The sequence below is a fragment of the Botrytis byssoidea genome, assembly GCF_014898295.1.
Source record: "Botrytis byssoidea strain MUCL 94 chromosome Unknown BBYS_052, whole genome shotgun sequence".
NCBI lineage: Eukaryota > Fungi > Ascomycota > Leotiomycetes > Helotiales > Sclerotiniaceae > Botrytis > Botrytis byssoidea.
Window position 1 is genome coordinate 11,966 of NW_024065893.1, and position 18,020 is coordinate 29,985.

At 28.9% G+C, this 18,020-nt stretch overlaps 4 protein-coding genes across 4 annotated transcripts; 1 reads left to right on the forward strand and 3 right to left on the reverse strand.

The window, feature by feature from the left end:
- Nucleotides 1–9,269: 9,269 nt before the first annotated feature.
- On the reverse strand, nucleotides 9,270–10,911 carry EAE97_012126 (uncharacterized protein; the record flags this gene model as incomplete). The annotated part of the gene is made up of 5 exons (XM_038882640.1): nucleotides 9,270–9,601; nucleotides 9,818–9,834; nucleotides 9,890–10,029; nucleotides 10,095–10,594; nucleotides 10,767–10,911. The coding sequence occupies 5 exons, from the start codon at nucleotides 10,909–10,911 to the stop codon at nucleotides 9,270–9,272; spliced, it is 1,134 nt and encodes a 377-aa protein (XP_038726505.1).
- Nucleotides 10,912–11,869: 958 nt separating this feature from the next.
- Nucleotides 11,870–14,141, reverse strand: EAE97_012127 (uncharacterized protein; the record flags this gene model as incomplete). Its single annotated transcript, XM_038882641.1, has 5 exons — nucleotides 11,870–13,019; nucleotides 13,078–13,090; nucleotides 13,166–13,336; nucleotides 13,407–13,562; nucleotides 14,006–14,141. The coding sequence occupies 5 exons, from the start codon at nucleotides 14,139–14,141 to the stop codon at nucleotides 11,870–11,872; spliced, it is 1,626 nt and encodes a 541-aa protein (XP_038726506.1).
- Nucleotides 14,142–15,193: 1,052 nt separating this feature from the next.
- On the forward strand, nucleotides 15,194–15,642 carry EAE97_012128 (uncharacterized protein; the record flags this gene model as incomplete). The annotated part of the gene is made up of 2 exons (XM_038882642.1): nucleotides 15,194–15,259; nucleotides 15,307–15,642. The coding sequence occupies 2 exons, from the start codon at nucleotides 15,194–15,196 to the stop codon at nucleotides 15,640–15,642; spliced, it is 402 nt and encodes a 133-aa protein (XP_038726507.1).
- Nucleotides 15,643–15,866: 224 nt separating this feature from the next.
- On the reverse strand, nucleotides 15,867–17,063 carry EAE97_012129 (uncharacterized protein). The gene is made up of 2 exons (XM_038882643.1): nucleotides 16,943–17,063; nucleotides 15,867–16,889 (listed from the first exon to the last, which is right to left on the reverse strand). Exons 1-2 carry the CDS (start codon nucleotides 16,943–16,945, stop codon nucleotides 16,149–16,151), a joined length of 744 nt encoding a protein of 247 aa, XP_038726508.1. The 5' UTR covers nucleotides 16,946–17,063; the 3' UTR covers nucleotides 15,867–16,148.
- Nucleotides 17,064–18,020: the final 957 nt, after the last annotated feature.

The window sequence follows — 18,020 nt, forward strand, 5'->3', positions numbered from 1 at the left end:
ACTTTAAATAGGAATTCAATAAGATTGTAACTAATTGCAATTCTCATAATTATAATAATAAAACTAATAATTGTTTTTAAGTATAAAGCTCTATATTATAATAAAATCTATTTCCTATATAAATCTTTATATTAAAATCAATCAATAAATCAATTAGCAAATCAATAAATAAATCAATCAGTTTTTGATTATATAATATTTATTCTGTAATTTCTATTATTCTAATTTATTCTTTTGTTTTGAAATTAATTCTTTAGAATATTATTAATTCTAATAAAGTTTTCTTATTTATTATATTTAGTTTTTCTTAGAATCTATTATTCTAAGAATTATATTCTAGGTTTTTAGGATATTCTATAATTAATATTATATATATATCTAAGGCTTTTCTTAAGTACCTAATATCCCCTAGTATATTATAGTTGAATCACTAAGGCCTATAATACTATTATAATCTATAAATCAGTAATTCTATAGTCTATTATTAATTCATTATAATACTATCCCTTTTTTAATTTAATACTTATTCTAAGTATTTATATTAATATATCTTTCCTTTTGTTTATTTAAATAATTATAATATTTTTTTTTTTTAATATATTTTTTATATAAACAATTTCTGTTTATAATATTTTTAATTTGATTTATTATATTAAATATTTTAATATTAAAAAAGATTCTTGTGATTTATATATTAAATTCAATTATTATTATATTATTAATAATAGTTTATTATAATATTATATTAAATATATTTATTATAAAAAAGATTATTGTTATTTTAGATTAGAAATACTTATAAATTATAAATCTTTAAAATAATAATAGGAATTACTATATTTAAAAAAAAAAAAGATTTTTGCTTAATTATAGAAAATTAATACCTAAATTCTTCAATTATATAAATAATAAGAATTTCTTTATAAATATAAAAAGAAAATGATTTATTAAAATCTTTATATATTAGAAGAATTTAATTTAACTAAGGAAAATGAAAGATTAGAAAAGAAAAAATTGGAAAAGAAGTGTATAAAGAAAGAAGTAATTATTATTATTATTATATCTATTTCTAATAATTTCTTTTTTGGTTTTTTTGATTCTTTATTATATTTATTGTTTGATATAAAATTTAAGGTTTTATTAGCAAATATAAGTATTTCAAATAGAATACCTATAATTTCTCAAAATAATTAAAATTCTTCTTGAATTTCTATATATTTTTTGAATATAAATAATTTAATTATTTAATTAAATACTTAATCTTACCTCTAATATATTTGTAATTTAATATTATTTTAATATTATATATAACTTTTAAATTAATTAATTCGATTTCTGTGAATAATATATTAAATATTTTTAATAATATTAATTCGAATAAGGATATATAAAATATTAAATAAATATTTATTATATCTAATAATTTTAATTAATAATTAATTATTTCTATTATTTTATCAATTTTGAATAATTCTAGTTTCTTGTAATTAAGTTTATTACTTAATCTTTTGGTTTTGATATTTCTTCATAGCAAATAAACTTTATTCCTTTTTTTAAATATAGATTTTATATTATATTTTATATTATAATAAATTGTTATTTTAAAAAAAATAAATCTTAAATCAAAAATAAGCTATTTTTGTAAATCCTTTAATTATTTGATTTATATTATTACTGATTCGATATTAATTTCTTATAATATCAATATTTAATATACTTTAGGATTAAATTTAAAATTAACATATATTAATATTATTTTTATAATTTTATCTTTAATATATTATATATAAATTATACTATAAATAATAATTCTATTTAATTATTTTATTAATAATTTATATAATATTTAAGATACATTTTCATTATTTAAATTAATCCTTTTTATTTGATTATTTATTTATAAATAAAAGACTATTAATAGCTTTTTTTTAATATCTATAAATATTAATAAAATAGTCTAAATTTCGAAATAAAAAGCTTATCTTAATTCGAGATTATTTATTTAATATTCTATATATATTTACTATAATCCTAAGAAATATATATACTAATTATTTAATATTCTATATTTCTTTGAATAATATTATATATATAAATTTGATTAGTCTATTTACTATATTAAGTATTATATTATACTCAATTTTTATAATAAAATCTTTTGAAAATAGTAGTTTAACTATAAAGTTCTATATAATAAACTTCTATAGCTAAAAAGATATATTTGGGATTTAAAATTAATTATATAGAATATATTATAATAATTTATTTCATATATAAATATCACAATTTTTAATAACTTTTTCAATTATTATTCTTATTTATAAAAAATAACTGATTTTCTAGATTTTTATAAATATCCTTATAATTCCTTAATATCCATATACTAATAATTTATATTATTTTATTATAAATTCCTTAATCATTTAATTCAAAATATATATTTTCCTATAAAAATATATAATTTCGTTTTTTATTATAAATCCTAATTTTATTATTTTATATATATATATAGCTATAATATTTTTATTATAATATAATTGGATTTAGTTTTTGAAATAATTATTTTCCAATATATAAATAGCTATAAGCTATAATATATTATAAATTAATGATTTGTTTTCTTTTTTGAATATTATATATAATTTATATAACTTATTTTCTTAATATTCTGATTTTTAATTAAAAATATCAATTTTAGTATTTTCTAATTCTTTAATATATAAAATCTTGAAATTATAATTAGTTATAGTTTTCAATTATCTAATTTATTATTTATTTAATTACTTTATTATAATAAAATAAACCAAATTCTTATAATCTATATATATTTATATTAAATATTTGAATTCTTTTAAATAAACTTATTATTCTTTAATATATCAATTATTATTAGTAATTCTTTATTATATATTTTATAATTTAATTTGATTAATAATAGTTTTTGAGAATAGAATGTAATTAATTATTATTTCTTATTCTAATCTAATTAATTCAAAATTGTATTTATAATAAAATCTGAGGAATCCGTTTTTATTATAATTAGCTTTTTAGAATTAAATATTAATAATATTAATTTTTTTATTATTATTTGTTTAAATATATCAAATAATTTTTATATTTTAATAATTTATTCAAAACTTTTTTAATTCTTTTTAATTAAATTGATTAAAAATATTATAATTTCTAAATATTTTTTAATAAATTTTTAATAAAAATTAATAAATTCTAAAAAGAATCATAACTCTTTAATCATATTTAACTACTTCTACTCAAATATTACCTTGATTTTATTTTTATTCATTTTAAGCTTTTAATTTAATATAATAAATCCTAGAAACTCTGTTTTTATAATATAGAATTCATATTTGCTTAATTTATATAATAAATCAATTTTAATTAAATTTTCAAAAATATTATTAAAATTTTTAATATATTAAATCTTATTATTTAAATATATTAGAATATTATTTAAATAATATATATAATAAATATTCAAGTATTATAATAATATATTATTTATAAATCTTATAAAAATAATTAATATATTTATTAATTTGAATAGTATAATTTGATATTTATATAGTTTATATTTTATTTTAAAAATAGTTTTTTATTCTTTGCCTTCTTTTATTCTAATTAAATAATACTCATTTTATAAATTCATTTTAATAAATATTATTACTTCATTTAATTAATCTTTTAATTCTATAGTTAATAAAAATAAATATCAATCTTTTTTTATAAATATATTGAGCTTTCTATAATCCATAATTAATCTCTTAATATTATTTTCTTAAATATTTATATAATTGAATTAGTTATTTGGGATATGAATTCTTTAATTCATTTTTTAATTAAATTATTGTTAATATATTCTTTAAGTGTTTTTAATTTATTAATTAATATTAAATAAATTGGGATATATATAAACATTTTGTTTTCCTTTAATATTATTTTATAATTCTATAGCTTATATTTTAATAAAGTTTTATAAATTTCTAATTCTTTAAAAATATATTTGTATTTTTTATATTATTCTAATCTTATAGATTTTTCCATTTTCATTGTAAATTTCCTATTTATATTATAATTTTTATTTTGTAAAAAACATATATTAATCTTTATTTTTAATAAAAACCTTTAAATTAAATATTCTATTTTCTAATATTATTTATATTCAATTCTTTTAATATATTTATTATCTTGTAAATGCTTTAAATATATTATTTAATTATTCTTATATTAATCAAATATTATTATTTCTTGTAATCAATTTATTCTAGAATTATGTATCTTCATTAGAATATTCCTAAAATATCTGTTATTAATTTACTAAATTAATATTTAAATTATATAATCTTTGAATATTGATTATATTTATTTATATTAATTATATTTTTTTATAAAATGTTTTTATTAAATTCTATTAGTTATTTATTAATTAATTATAATTAATAGAGGTTTTGTTTTCTTTAGAATAGAATTTCTAAATATTTTGTAGTTTCTAATATAATAAAATTTTCTAGTATCTCTAAATCTATATAATTTATTATATTTATTTGTTTATTTTGATTTTATAATATATTTATTCTATTTGTTCTATAATATTCAGTTATAATATAATTTGTTTATTCTTATTATTCTGAATAATTTTATTTGTAAATATTATATATTAAGATTCTTTTTTTTTTTTTAAATAAATAATATTTATTTTTGATTTAATTTTATTATTAATAAATCTCTTTATAGAATATATCAATAATTCCCTTAAATAACTTTTATTATTGTATTCAAAACTAGTAATGATATTATAATCTAAGTTTAAATTCAATATTCTTTTTTTACTTTTTTATATAAAAATAGAATCTGATTCTTATTTCTTTTAAATATATAATAATAAAATACTTCCTATAGTTTTTTCTTTATTTAGTTATTAAAGATAATTGATATTAATTCTTTTTATAAATAATATATTTATAATAATCCCAAATTATAGAATTTAATATTAATTAATATATCAAATCTTATATAATTATTTTCTTTAGCATTTATTATACTAAGATCCTTATTTATAATTTCTTTATTTATATTTCTAAATTTTTAAATATAATAATTCTATTAATCAATTTTTTAAATAAATTATAATTCTTTTAATTATAGATTTTTATTTATTTATAAAAGATATTTGATTTTTTTTTCGAATTTTTTTTTGTAAGCTAATAGTGATATAACTAATTCTATTATACTAATAATATATAATTGTAATATGAAAATAATATTAAATTGACTTTTATCAAACTTATTCTTAAAATTGCTTTTTTTATTTTTTATTTTTTTGTTTTGATATTCTGTTATTTAATACTCTATTTTTCCATATTCAAAATATAAATTATTTTCTTATTTTTATTTCTTTTTTGGATTATTATTTCTATTTTTGTAATATATAGTATTAAATTCTATAAGGTTTCTATATCTTTATAAATCATAATATAATTTATTCTTATTTTTATAATAATATTTTTGTTTTTAATTTTTTAGGGTTTATATAATTTCTAATCTTATTGATATTAATAAAAATAATTATTTGATTTAATAAAATTTTGGATTAGATTATTTAAGTTTATATTTTTAATAGATTTTTCTAATTCCAATTTGATTTTTGATTTGAGTTTTTTATAATAATAATTTATAATAGTGATTTCATTTTATTTTATTATTTCTATATATTTTTAGAATTCTATAATATATTTTAATATTAATTTTATTTATTTGAAATTAAAGATTTTATTTTTTATTATTTCTAATTTATTGGAGTTCTTAAAGATTCTATAAATTTCTATTTTAAATTCTTTAAAATTATTAAAAATTATTTAAATAAATTATATATAATTCTATTTATTATATTCAAAATAATCTTATAAATATAATTAAATCCATTTACTTACTTTTTTTTTGAAATAAAATATAATTTATATACTTTTAGATTCTATAGCTATAAACTTATTTTTATTAAATCAAAAAATAGATTTCTAATTATAAAAAGAAAATATTAAGTTTTTATTAATTATCTTAATATTTATTTAATAAAACAATTTTAAGGATTTTATTAATAATAATCTTTTATAAAATATTACTTATCTCAATATTATTAATATTTATTATTGATATAGATTATCTTATAAGAATATTTCTAATAATTATATTTCAATAATAGATTATTAAATTAATATTTGAAATAAAAAGAATATTTAAAATATTATAAAAGCTATTTCTAAAATTATATAAAAATATCTAGAAATCTCTCAAAATAATTTAAACTAAATTTCAAATAGAAATTCAATAAGATTATAATTAATTATAATTCTTATAACTATAATAATAAAACTAATAATTATTTTTAAATATAAAGCTTTATATTATAATAAAACCTATTTTTTATATAAATCTTTATATTGAAATCAATTAATAAATCAATTAATAATTTAATAGATAAATTAATTGGCTTTTGATTATATAATATTTATTCTATAATTTTTATTATTCTAATTTATTCTTTTATTCTAAAATTAATTCTTTAGAATATTATTAATTCTAATAAAACCTTTTTATTTATTATATTTAATCTTTTTTAGAATCTATTATTCTAAGAATTATATTCTAGATTTCTAGAATATTCTATAATTAATATTATATATATACTTAAGGCTTTTCTTGGATACCTAATATTCCTTAGTATACTATAGCTGAATCACTAAGGTTTATAATATCATTATAGCCTATAAGTTAGTGATTCTACAGCCTGTTACTAATCCGTTGTAATATAGATATTATAAAAGTTTTTATTGATATAAATTGAGTAAATAATTAATATAATTAGAAAAGTATTTTTAAAGGAATTATTATATTTTATAAAGAATTAATATTATATATTAATAAAAAACAGAATTTAATAATAATATTAAATATTAAGTTCAAATATATATTAATAGTAATATTTATTAAATAAAAGAAATAATTAGTTCAAATACTTAAAGATTTTAGAAAAACAGAATACATATTTGTATATAGAGATATTATTTAATTACTAGATAATAATCAAGGAATAATAGCTTTAATTAAGAATTTATATTTATATAAATAATCAAAGTATATTAATATATGTTATTACTTTATTAAGAATTTTATTAAAAAGGAAAAGGTAATAATTAGTTATATTAATATATTAAGTATAATAATAAATAGAATAATTAAATCTTTAATAAAAATAATATTCAAAAGATTTAAGAATATATTGGAATTGAGATTATAAAAATACAAAAAATTGAAAAGATCAAAAATGATAATTTCTATAAAAAAGTATTAAAAGGAATAGAAGTTATTAATACTAAATATATATAGTGATTAATAATACAATTACCTAAATGGATTAAATTAAATAAATTATAGATAAACATATTAATTCCCTTATATAATATTATAGGAGGATTAATATGCTTATATGCGTAGAAAAATAGTCAATATAGAGGCCTCTTCCATCTAATCTTTCAATAGTTATTATAATAAAAAATATATTAAAATAATAAGAAAATCTATTTTTATATATTGAAATTATATTAAAATAATATAATTATTAAATAATTTATAATCTTTAATCGAAAAATCAAAAAATAATGAATTATTGATTTTCCTATCAAAACTAGAATCAAATTGTTTTAGATTCTATAATAATAAACCTTCAGAAGGCTCCTGCCTCAAAATCAAGATCAAAAAAATTATGTAATCACTATATGGTCTGAGGATGAGATAACAAGTACCCATGTCACCACCTCTGATCACGTGTTTAAATATATATATATATATATATATTCACGTGACTGTCGACGTCATGAGCATGTGAAGAGATTGAACCAGATACGATGTTGACGATGAAACCTTTGGAGAGGCACAACGCTTTACGTGGATGTCAAATATATAAACACACTATCCACAGGTGAACATTGTATACTTTGCGTGTTGATAATCAGAATATGTGCAATGATGAGGTAGCAAGTAATCATCCATCAAAGATACAGATCATCGTTACTGATATCCTGCTTCCAGTCATCTGGTATGTATATTTATGTATATACGTACGTATATAAGAAGCAACTGCTAGATAGCTGGCACTGGATAACTTTACAATCGCGAAGTTAAACCTTTTGGTTGGCCTCCTGATTCGATTCAGAAGAACCCAAGAAGCTCACGAATAATCTTTGGTGATATCTCTTCGCTTTCCTAGTTTTCACTCTTCTTATTTCAAACCCCTTTTCGAATATACAAGTAAAAACAAAATAATCGCCTGGCTGGTTCACTATCACCCAAAAGAATCGGATCATGAACAATCATCTATCAGCAATCCATTTGGATGAGTGTCCAACAGCATTAAATATGATAGTCTTGATTTGATCACGGTCCGGGCCGAATTGTTGCGTCTTTTGACTCTAATACTTGGTATAATTAGCCATCAGAAACTTTCGGTACAATTATTGTTGTTCTCTCCTGCGTTGTCTTACGCAATTGAGAACTCCGATCCATGCTTCCGGTTCAACGCAGATGACACAGCTTATGAGAAATAATAGATGAACTAGATTAGTGATCTATAAAGATAAAATTACTTCCAATTGGATTAATTTGAAGAAGAGTTTCTCAAAAGTATCAGAATTTAAGTGTCTTCTGATAGAATCCAACCATCCAATTCGCCTTTTCTTGTCTCACGATTACGAATTTCCTGGTTTGCAGCACAATGGTTGAGTTTCATCTGGGTCGCTCAGATTTCAATTCCATCCGTCTTCAATTTTCTCTATAGTTGAGTGGCAAAAATCTTTCACACTGCTCCCGAGTTGCTGTTGCAATCGTTGAGAAGGTCCTACCCATTTGTTTCAAGATTTATCCATTTGCATAATATTTCACACTACTGTCTTTGCACCATAAACCTACGGGCCACGCAGGAGAGTATCTTCCAACTTTGAAGTATGGCTGGCATTAGAGAGGTAACTACTTATAGTACTTAGGGTCATCAAGCCCCAATATGAATATTTCAAATGCGGCAACTCTCCGCGGTTGTTACGATGGAAGATTCAAAAGTTAAAGTTGTTGAAAATAATATGAAGATTTGAGTACAATGTACCAGTCTTTAATGAAGCCTTCTTATTGTTTCTAAATGATATCTTTTAACGCTGATAGCCTAACCATACGCTGTTCAAGTTGTGTTATGTAACATGCTAGTAAATTTATCCGGACATCCACTCGTATTCAAGACAGTCCTCAACTGTCAATCTTTTTTCAAAGTCTTTTTCCAACATTCCCGCCAAAAGATCGATTACTTCTTGACTGATAGGCTGACCCAGCGTACCGCTCTCGAAATCTAGGGACACTTTGCCGTTTTCAATCATCAACTTCGTATTTTTCCTCTGTTGTTTCTCGTCATCCACTGGTTCAACGGAATCAAAAGGAAGATAGCCCACTAGGCATTGAAAGAGGGAGACCCCTGCTGCCCAAAGGTCTACCTCGAATCCTAAACCAGTAATTTGAAGTTCCTTGTTGAAGCATTCCGGTGCCATATCTTGATAAGTTAGTGGATGAACCAAAAGCAAGTGTAGTGCCCTAGTTGGTAACCAACTAGTACAGAGGTACGGGGGTTAAGGCAGGGTTTCGACGGTTCAGACTCTCTTTAAATAGGGGTAGTATCAAATTGAAATCTTTGATTCACTAGGACCACCAATGTGCCTTCAAATATTGATATCTTCTCAATTTCAGATGGGATAGGATGAGAACTTACAATGCAATGTTCCTTTTCTATGATAAAGTTAGCAAATAACATTTGAGATTTTGTATGGTATCTTGTACTCACCTTGAGGTTTTCTTGTTTCTTCTGCCACCTACCAAATGGTCTGCCAAGCCGAAGTCTGCTATCATCATACATCCACCCGAGCCGCGCCCAAGAATCATATTTCCTGGCTTTATATCGCGATGCAAGATATTCTTAGATTTCTATAAATGTAATTAGCACACTCTTTTCGACTTCTGGATTGGCTTTCTTGTGTCGGGGTTCCTACCAAGTATTCGAGCCCCAATAGAATGTCCTTGAAGTAAATTTTCATTCGAGTCTCTTCGATGTATTCTTTCTCGCCAAACATGTCGAACATGGTCTTCTGCCCTAATTCCATCACCATTCTGGGGCATTCGTCTGCGTATGTGTAGAAATCATAAACACGAAGAATCGATGCGTGATTCAACTTCTTGTGCAAATTCCACTCTCGGTGTAATGATGCCTTTTCTGAATGTTTCAATTCCATCTTGACAGCAAATAGCTTGTTTGTAGCTCTCTCCTCGGTGGAACATACAAATGCAAAACCGCCTTTACCAATAACCCTAAGAAGTTTATAATCTTGGTCGAATGGTTTTTTAATGAGACGACCTTGCTTGACGGTAGTTAGATGCGAACCTGGATGCAGTTTAGCTTGTCTTCGGGGGCAGCGTCGAGTTGTTCCTTTCAGAGGTTGAGGTTTGGATGCTGAGTCGAACCCGCCAACGTTAAGTGACGACTGGTTCGCGCCTACGATTTTGGGAAGTCAGCAAGCCTATTCCACAGACATCTGCAAAATTAGAGTAACTTGGTATGATTGAATCTATACAAGATAGAGAACGGCATGTATATGTTCATTCAACAGCTTGATGTGGAACGCCGAAAGGGAGAATAGGAAGATAAATTTAAATTCAAAACTCACCAGTATTTGCTGTCAAAGAAGGAGCTGAAGTAGCTCGAGTATAAGGCGAATTTCGCCATTTCCTGGGGTCATAAACTATATCTTCGGCGGACGAAGTATCCTTAGAGGCATTCTGATTACCCATTGCTTGATTTTTGATAACCATATTGGATGGAGTTTTGAAGAATGATGATGTTAGTTCTTAAGTCTAGGTCTTTTGATTGTTCTGAATGAATATATTTGAGGCATGGGAATATATATTTATTTTCTAGGGATTCCTATTTGGACTGCCCTAAATCACACTTTCCTTAATCTAGATTCGAACTAACAATCTACTCAGATAATTCATGATGTTATGGTTCGAGCTAGTGCTTCTTAGGTCTCTTCAGTCCCTTTAAATTTTACGCCGCGATGACGAGTCAGTTGAAATGGGATATGTCTAACCGGACAACATCAATTCGAGAGTTCCAAATTGTCAATTTTTACTTGGACTGTACGTTTCAAGCACTTTGATTATTATAGTATGACTAGATTGTTCATGAGTGAACGTCCTTGGGTGTTCCTCACCCTTTCAATCATCTGTCAAATGTAATGACTAGGGAAATCCTAAACTTTAGCTTCTGTCAAGCGTCCCTCTGCTCATTAGCCGGAACCTAATCCAAGAGAAAGCCACGATTTCCCCAGACTATTTTCTTATGGGGTTCCACGTGTCTTCAAGTATTCTTCTTGCCTCTCGTGGCATATGAGCTTCGTATGTATAAAAGTATTGTGGCTTATCAAGGGGTTTTACCAGTATATATGTTATGACGCAAGACGGACGTAGTTCAAATGTTCTTATCAATGCTAAATAGCGAATGAAGTATGTAATCATGATAAGAGAGTAATTTAATGTTTTGAACACGAAAGATAAGAGAAATATGTACAAGTATTATATAGAAATGAAAATGTAGCATTTCATGTTACTAGAATCTCCGGCCGGCAATGAGAGGGAATTCGTGTAACTTGATTCGCAAACTGGATATAAAAACGGATGTCGCCATGTGATAATGCAAGATGTCCCATAGCCAAATTTAAAATCATAAATTCTTTGTCATTATCATGATCCCACACTGTCGTCACATGGGTTACCATACTGTACTGCTTGGCCGAGGAGAAAGACTTCTTCTATTGAGAGTTGGAGACAATGTGTGAGGTACCTTGGATTGATCCACGACGACACTAGGTTTGAGCTTCTTCTCTTCGATTATACCTATGATTGATGACATGATATTTGGATCTTGAGCGACCTCTTGCGAGGTGAGAACTGTAGGCTCCTCTTTTATAGGTCTGGTTCGACTAGCATTCCTAGATTTTGGCGATACAGGACGAAATGATGTTTTGGAAGGTGTCGGTACAGATGGAGATGTTGGTGGAGTCAAAGGTCGACCACTTGAAGTTGCAGAAGATTTGGAAGGGATAACTGGTGTCGGTATAGGCATTGGAGATTTGATTGGATCTTTCGGTGCAGTTTTTGGATCTGGGAATGGTGTAGGAGTTCGATCGAAAGCAGATCCTGAGACAGAAGTATCGAGTTTTGCGGGTGGTTTGATGGTTGGTGGTGTCTCAGACGATTTGTCTTTTTTCTTTCCCAGCGAAGAGAAGTATGCATGAGGAGACATCGGCTCGACTGGAGAGATTGGCGTTACAGTGTTCAGAATCTCGTCGATGCTGGAATTGGTAGAATTGTCGCGTTTGTCTCGAATTCTCGGATCAAGTCTTGGCGGGGACTTAGATTCCGACTTTTTCGACTTGACTTTCGTGTTCGGTGTAGCAGACGCTGGAGAAGCGGTACGGGAACCTTTTGAGGTCTCTGAATCTGTTTTTTCAGAAGACGATGGCTTGGGGTCAGCAACGAGCTTGGCCTTTGGTCTGATACTGGTGTCGACGACAAGAAGCTCCTTTTCTCCTCGACCTAGAAGACCATAGACCTTGACCTCTCCACCGCAAATTCCTAGCACTGCACTCGTTCCAGTGTAAACGGCATCATCCTCGACACCGGTTCGATTGGCGAATACCACAATGATCTCGCCCTTTTGCTCCGCTCTAATGACAGGCTCGAGTCTCGCAAGCCAATAGGCAAGCGTATCCATATCGGGTTCCTTCGGCTGCCTACTATAACTTCGGACATCTTCTCGTGTTCGCCAAGCCATGGAAAGTACGACAAGATTTGCCTGCTTGTGGATAATATGATAGGCAAATTCCCAAGCACTCCAAGGGGCTTCGAATTTGTATGGACTGTTTTGAGCAATGTCAGCAGAAGCAAACATATCAAGGTAGAAATGAAAGTGCTTACTTAAGATCCATGCCTTGAAGAACGTTAGCAAGATTCTTGTGTTATCGGATATTTTACTCACGTTCAAATGATTTGGTTGGCCACTTACAAATTCCTATAGCAACATTGCCAAGCCCATCAATCTCGCCATCGAAAAAGCCGTCCGGGCCCTCCAAAGCCCATTTGGAATCAGTATGATACAGAAACGACTTTCGATAATTCGATATCGTTTCTCCATCTTTATTGACTGTGATTGCACTGTTATAATACTCGGGAGAAGCTGGTGTTGGGAATGATTAGCGGGTCAACATGATCGATAGCGTGATATTTTGGTAGAAAATGTAGCCTACCTGGCCATTTTGGGCTGATGTCAACCTTTTCAGGATACCCAACGATAACCACACATTCGTATTTGAGGGCCGTAGTCCGGGCCCAGAGTGAAGAGATGCCTGATGTAGTAGGTTCAAGAAATGGGGAAATGTGTTGAAGCGATTTGAAATTGTATCCTGTGCCTGATTAGCGTCGGAATCACACGAATACTGATCTCGAGTATGATGGGTGTTTTGACAGAAGAGAAATGTCTGAATTGCGTTCAGCTGAAACTTTTAAGAGCGAGAATTCGACTCAAAGATGGCAGTTGTGACAGACTTCACATTGAGTTCACCCAATGGCTGAAACTGACGATGGGCGATGATAGCCTAGTAGGCAACCGGTAAGCGGCCTTAAATTCTCTCATTGCAACTATAATTTATAACGTAGTTTGAGTAAACAGAAATATGCGGTGCTTGTCAGATATAGTCTGTGGGCACAGAATACTTCTCTGCCGGTGAAAGTCGTTGACATGCAGTCATAGTAAAAATGAGGGCAGTCAAGTTGAAGATTTCTTTTGCGAGAGTCGAGGCCGAAAGAGAAAGCAGGCAATATTATGATAAAGCAAAAAACGGCTTACCCGAAAATGCCAATTCAGGCAGTACAAGCAAGTCTAAGTCTTGGACATTTGCCTTAGCTAGGACCGCATCGGCTCGAGTTAAGTTATTGTCGACATCGCCCAAAACTGGTGAAAATTGAAGACATCCAATCTTCATTTTGATCTAATTTATTCTAAACACAAATGAAAACCAGAAAATTTGGACGACGGTAATAAGTTTCAAAGCGAAGAAGAATATGGTCGCACAAAATTGGGATCCCCGCTTGCCATATATAAACGACCACCTAGGTACCTAGTAGGAAATGCAGTAAGCAGAATGCTCCGATTGGTTCCCTATTCAATAAATTTTCGCATTAGACCTGAACAAATCATTCACATTGTATGGATTTGTTTATTTTCAAGCCACCCAACTGTTGCATTCACGCAACATCAAACAAGAGGCTGAACTCCACACCTCAATCAACCATGCGGTATTATGTTCATATGCATAGCGAAGCAAGCAACTCTGACCGCCGAGCTCGACTCAATCACTGAGCTAAATGAGAAGTGACAACACAATCATAATGGTGCGTATAAGATGAGGATCCCATACCGAAAGAAAATAACCGCCCGGAATGCGTTTAATGCACAGTCATTGGAAAGGTTTGTGCATAAGATATTGAATGTGATAGGTATAGCGGTAAGTTAGCTAACTAATTGAAAACAATCTTGATCGCGATGCACATAGATACTAGAAATCTTAGCGCCCGGTATAATTCGATTTTGAGGGGTTATGAATTTGATCATGCTAACCTCGCTGTTCGCCAGCTGCACTCTTATCATGACCAGGATCCTGAGGAACTATAACCTAGTCACTATGTCCCGTGTCTTGTTTATTCAGAGTGTTATTCGCTATATCATGTTAATCTTTTCCTAAATCAGGGCTTAGTGCAGGAGCAATATAAAATTGACATCCCATAAGCACTGTGATTTGTTACCGTTCCCTCGGGTCGGCGCTTAAATATTGGATACGAGCAGAGGATCATGAAGTCTACCAACGCTTTGGGTCGATAAACTTTTCCCCATAAACACGTAGAATGCACGGTAAAATGCGGGCCGCAAGGTCGGTGGAAATTCAAGCTCATAGCGTTTTGCCGTTACTGGTCGTCGTCTCAAGTCAAGACATAATCCAACAATTCTGCTCTCCACTAAGTGTCACCACAAACAATAATGATCTCAGACGAACGAATGTCGAAGCCTATGGATATACCAAAAAAACGGAAGTACTATCAGGATGTATGCATTTAAACCCCACATGAATTCTCCCAGCTAATATACAGCAGGAACTTGGCGACAGAGTTGGTGAATATAACCCTCAAATTGGGACAAGGCATGGCAGGCATGGCTCTAGAGGATTCCAAACGATATGTGACACGATGGATATACAAACGGCAGCGACATTGAAGGCGATGAAAACAGCTTGGAGAATTGAGCCATGCAAAAGCAATCATGAAAAGTTGAAGGATGTGAATCCTTGTGGAAGTGTAAAGATAGCGAAAAATATCTTGACTAGTATGGGCAATGAGGACATTGACGAAGGCGAAATGGCGGATACCGAAGACCTTAACGAGACGACCTGGAGGAAACATCAATCGACGCGGCGTAAAAACTCAGCGTAAAATGAAAGAGGCTGAGATGGTTCCAAATTGGACCTGCAGTCACTACTGACATGGAGACATGTAGTCGAGGTATGCTAGTATACGGAATGGGCGTGTTCAAGAGAAGCAGAAGTATGACAAGTGAAAAAGGGTGAGGGAACTGTATTTCGACGTTCCATCATTGGTTTATGAGATATCTCATGACTCCAATTCATGAACGTTAGCCAAAGACATAGAAGACCTTTCGAGGAAATTTCCAAGACACTGACATAGCTAGGAAACTGTTTGTAGAACTTGGTCAAAGCCATTCGTGAATATTCCGTTATACATATCAAAATTGAGATGCTTGACGTTCGCCGTCGCACGAACAGCCGCCCCTTTTTGAGCCGAACCATACTCCAGACTCCACGCTTATATTACCAAGAAAACGACAGTTGCCAAATATTCATACACACTCCCAAACCTAAATTCATAACTATCAAGATTGTTCCTCCCTTGCCGATGATGACCCTATTGCACTGAATACGTTACCTCAAGAAGTGTAAGACAGCCCAACAAAAGGCAAAAAATATCACCACCCCAATTCCAAAAATCCATTTGTCCTGCTTCGCACGTCTCTCAATCATGCGAATCGTATCGCCAGATACGCCCAGGGTATTTGCCACACTATACAATCGTTTTTGTGTCCCTTTTAACATTTCTCTTTGTTGTCCCAAATCGCCTAAAACTGCTTGTCCACGAGCTAGGTATTCATCCAACGCACTATGGGTATTTTGAAAGAAGGATTGTTCCCGTAAAGCATGCGATTCCCTTGTATAATCCCCACTATTCATAGACAGCTGACTTCCACCAGGTCCACCCTCTCGTCTCCATGGACTATCCCGAGCAGCGGCCGCACTGGTTGTATTTGCATAAGGATTTTCGGGCGTAGATGCATGATGTGGCCTCCTTCCAAGTAATTCACTCCTATCTATCTGTGTTTGATGATCTTCATTTTGCGATTTGAGAGTTGCAAACTGGGAGCGATAATCTTGTAGTTCAGAACGGAAGGTAGTTAATCGTTCATAGGCCTTTTCCTTTTTGGAAGGATTGAGTTCGGCCGATTGAAGGGAAGCGTAAGAATCAAGAGTTCTTGAAAAGGAGGTTAGAGATGAGGATATTTGACCGAGGAGAGATGGAGTGAGGGGTTGCGATTCGGGTGGAGAGAGAGAGGAAAGATCTCGACGAAGGGAGGTGGATTGTTTGAGTGCGGTATTGAAGAGAGTGTTCTAAGATTGTTAGACTGAGGTTCTGAAGTAAATCGAGAAACACATGTACATACCATGATGAAGGTTTTGATGAGTGAAAGAAACGAAGGCCCTTGAATGTAATTAACTGTACCTAGGTAGGTAGTCAAAAGAAGTGCGTGATGCGCTTTCCGAATTACAGTTGCGCTGATTCAATAATGATGAGACTAGTAGCCTTATTTGAAAGTTAAACGTGGCTCCAGAGGTCCAATCGAATTCTTTCAATGTGGCGGTGCTAAGTGCTAAGTGAGTACAGAATGTGGCTAGGCTAGGGTCAAATAAGGCTGAGTACAAGGCTGAACAATGATTTTTTAAACCTTGTCACTATTCTTCAGACCTGTACAAAGTTTACCTAGGTCCGTCCGTGTACATTGGGTCCATCCATTAGTAAGTACTTGTAATCTGATCAATCAGACGAAAATCTTTGAACATGAGGGGTCTTTCATTTCAATTAGACAGATTTGACTATGACAGAATTGAAGCTATTCGAGCATACGGAGTATGCAATCATACAATACTACCGGTACCTCCTCATTCGGTAATACAGACAAGCAAGCAATGCCGGGAAGAACCTGTACATCGTATACAATATCCAATACGCGTATCGAGCAAACCTCGGTCCATACATACCAGTGACACCACATGTTATTACTAAGGATTCATTGTCCACTGGCGCACTTCAAAATACGAGTATGCATCATCAAATCCCACAACTGATTCATTTTTATATTAGGTCCTACTATCGCATGTACAAACGACAAGACCATAAATAGATTACGAGAGGGAGGTGCAACGGGAGAAAAAGAAGAACGATTGACGACTGAACTCATCCATATCTACATCCTTGGGTACTTGTACTTGGCAATCCTTATATGAGTGGAATACGGAAGATGGAAACTCGTTGTGTATATACCCAGTATTATTACTATGACATGAGTTGATATCTACTTGGAAATTGGCCATTACACACTTCTCTGCTACGTATCTATTCTACCTCCTTACTATCTTTCCCTTTCCCTTTCCCTTGCACATTTATACCTTCAATTGTTCTGTTACTCCCTTCCTTCTATCTGAACTCTACAAGCTTTTAAGAAAAGTCCTCAAATCTCAAAA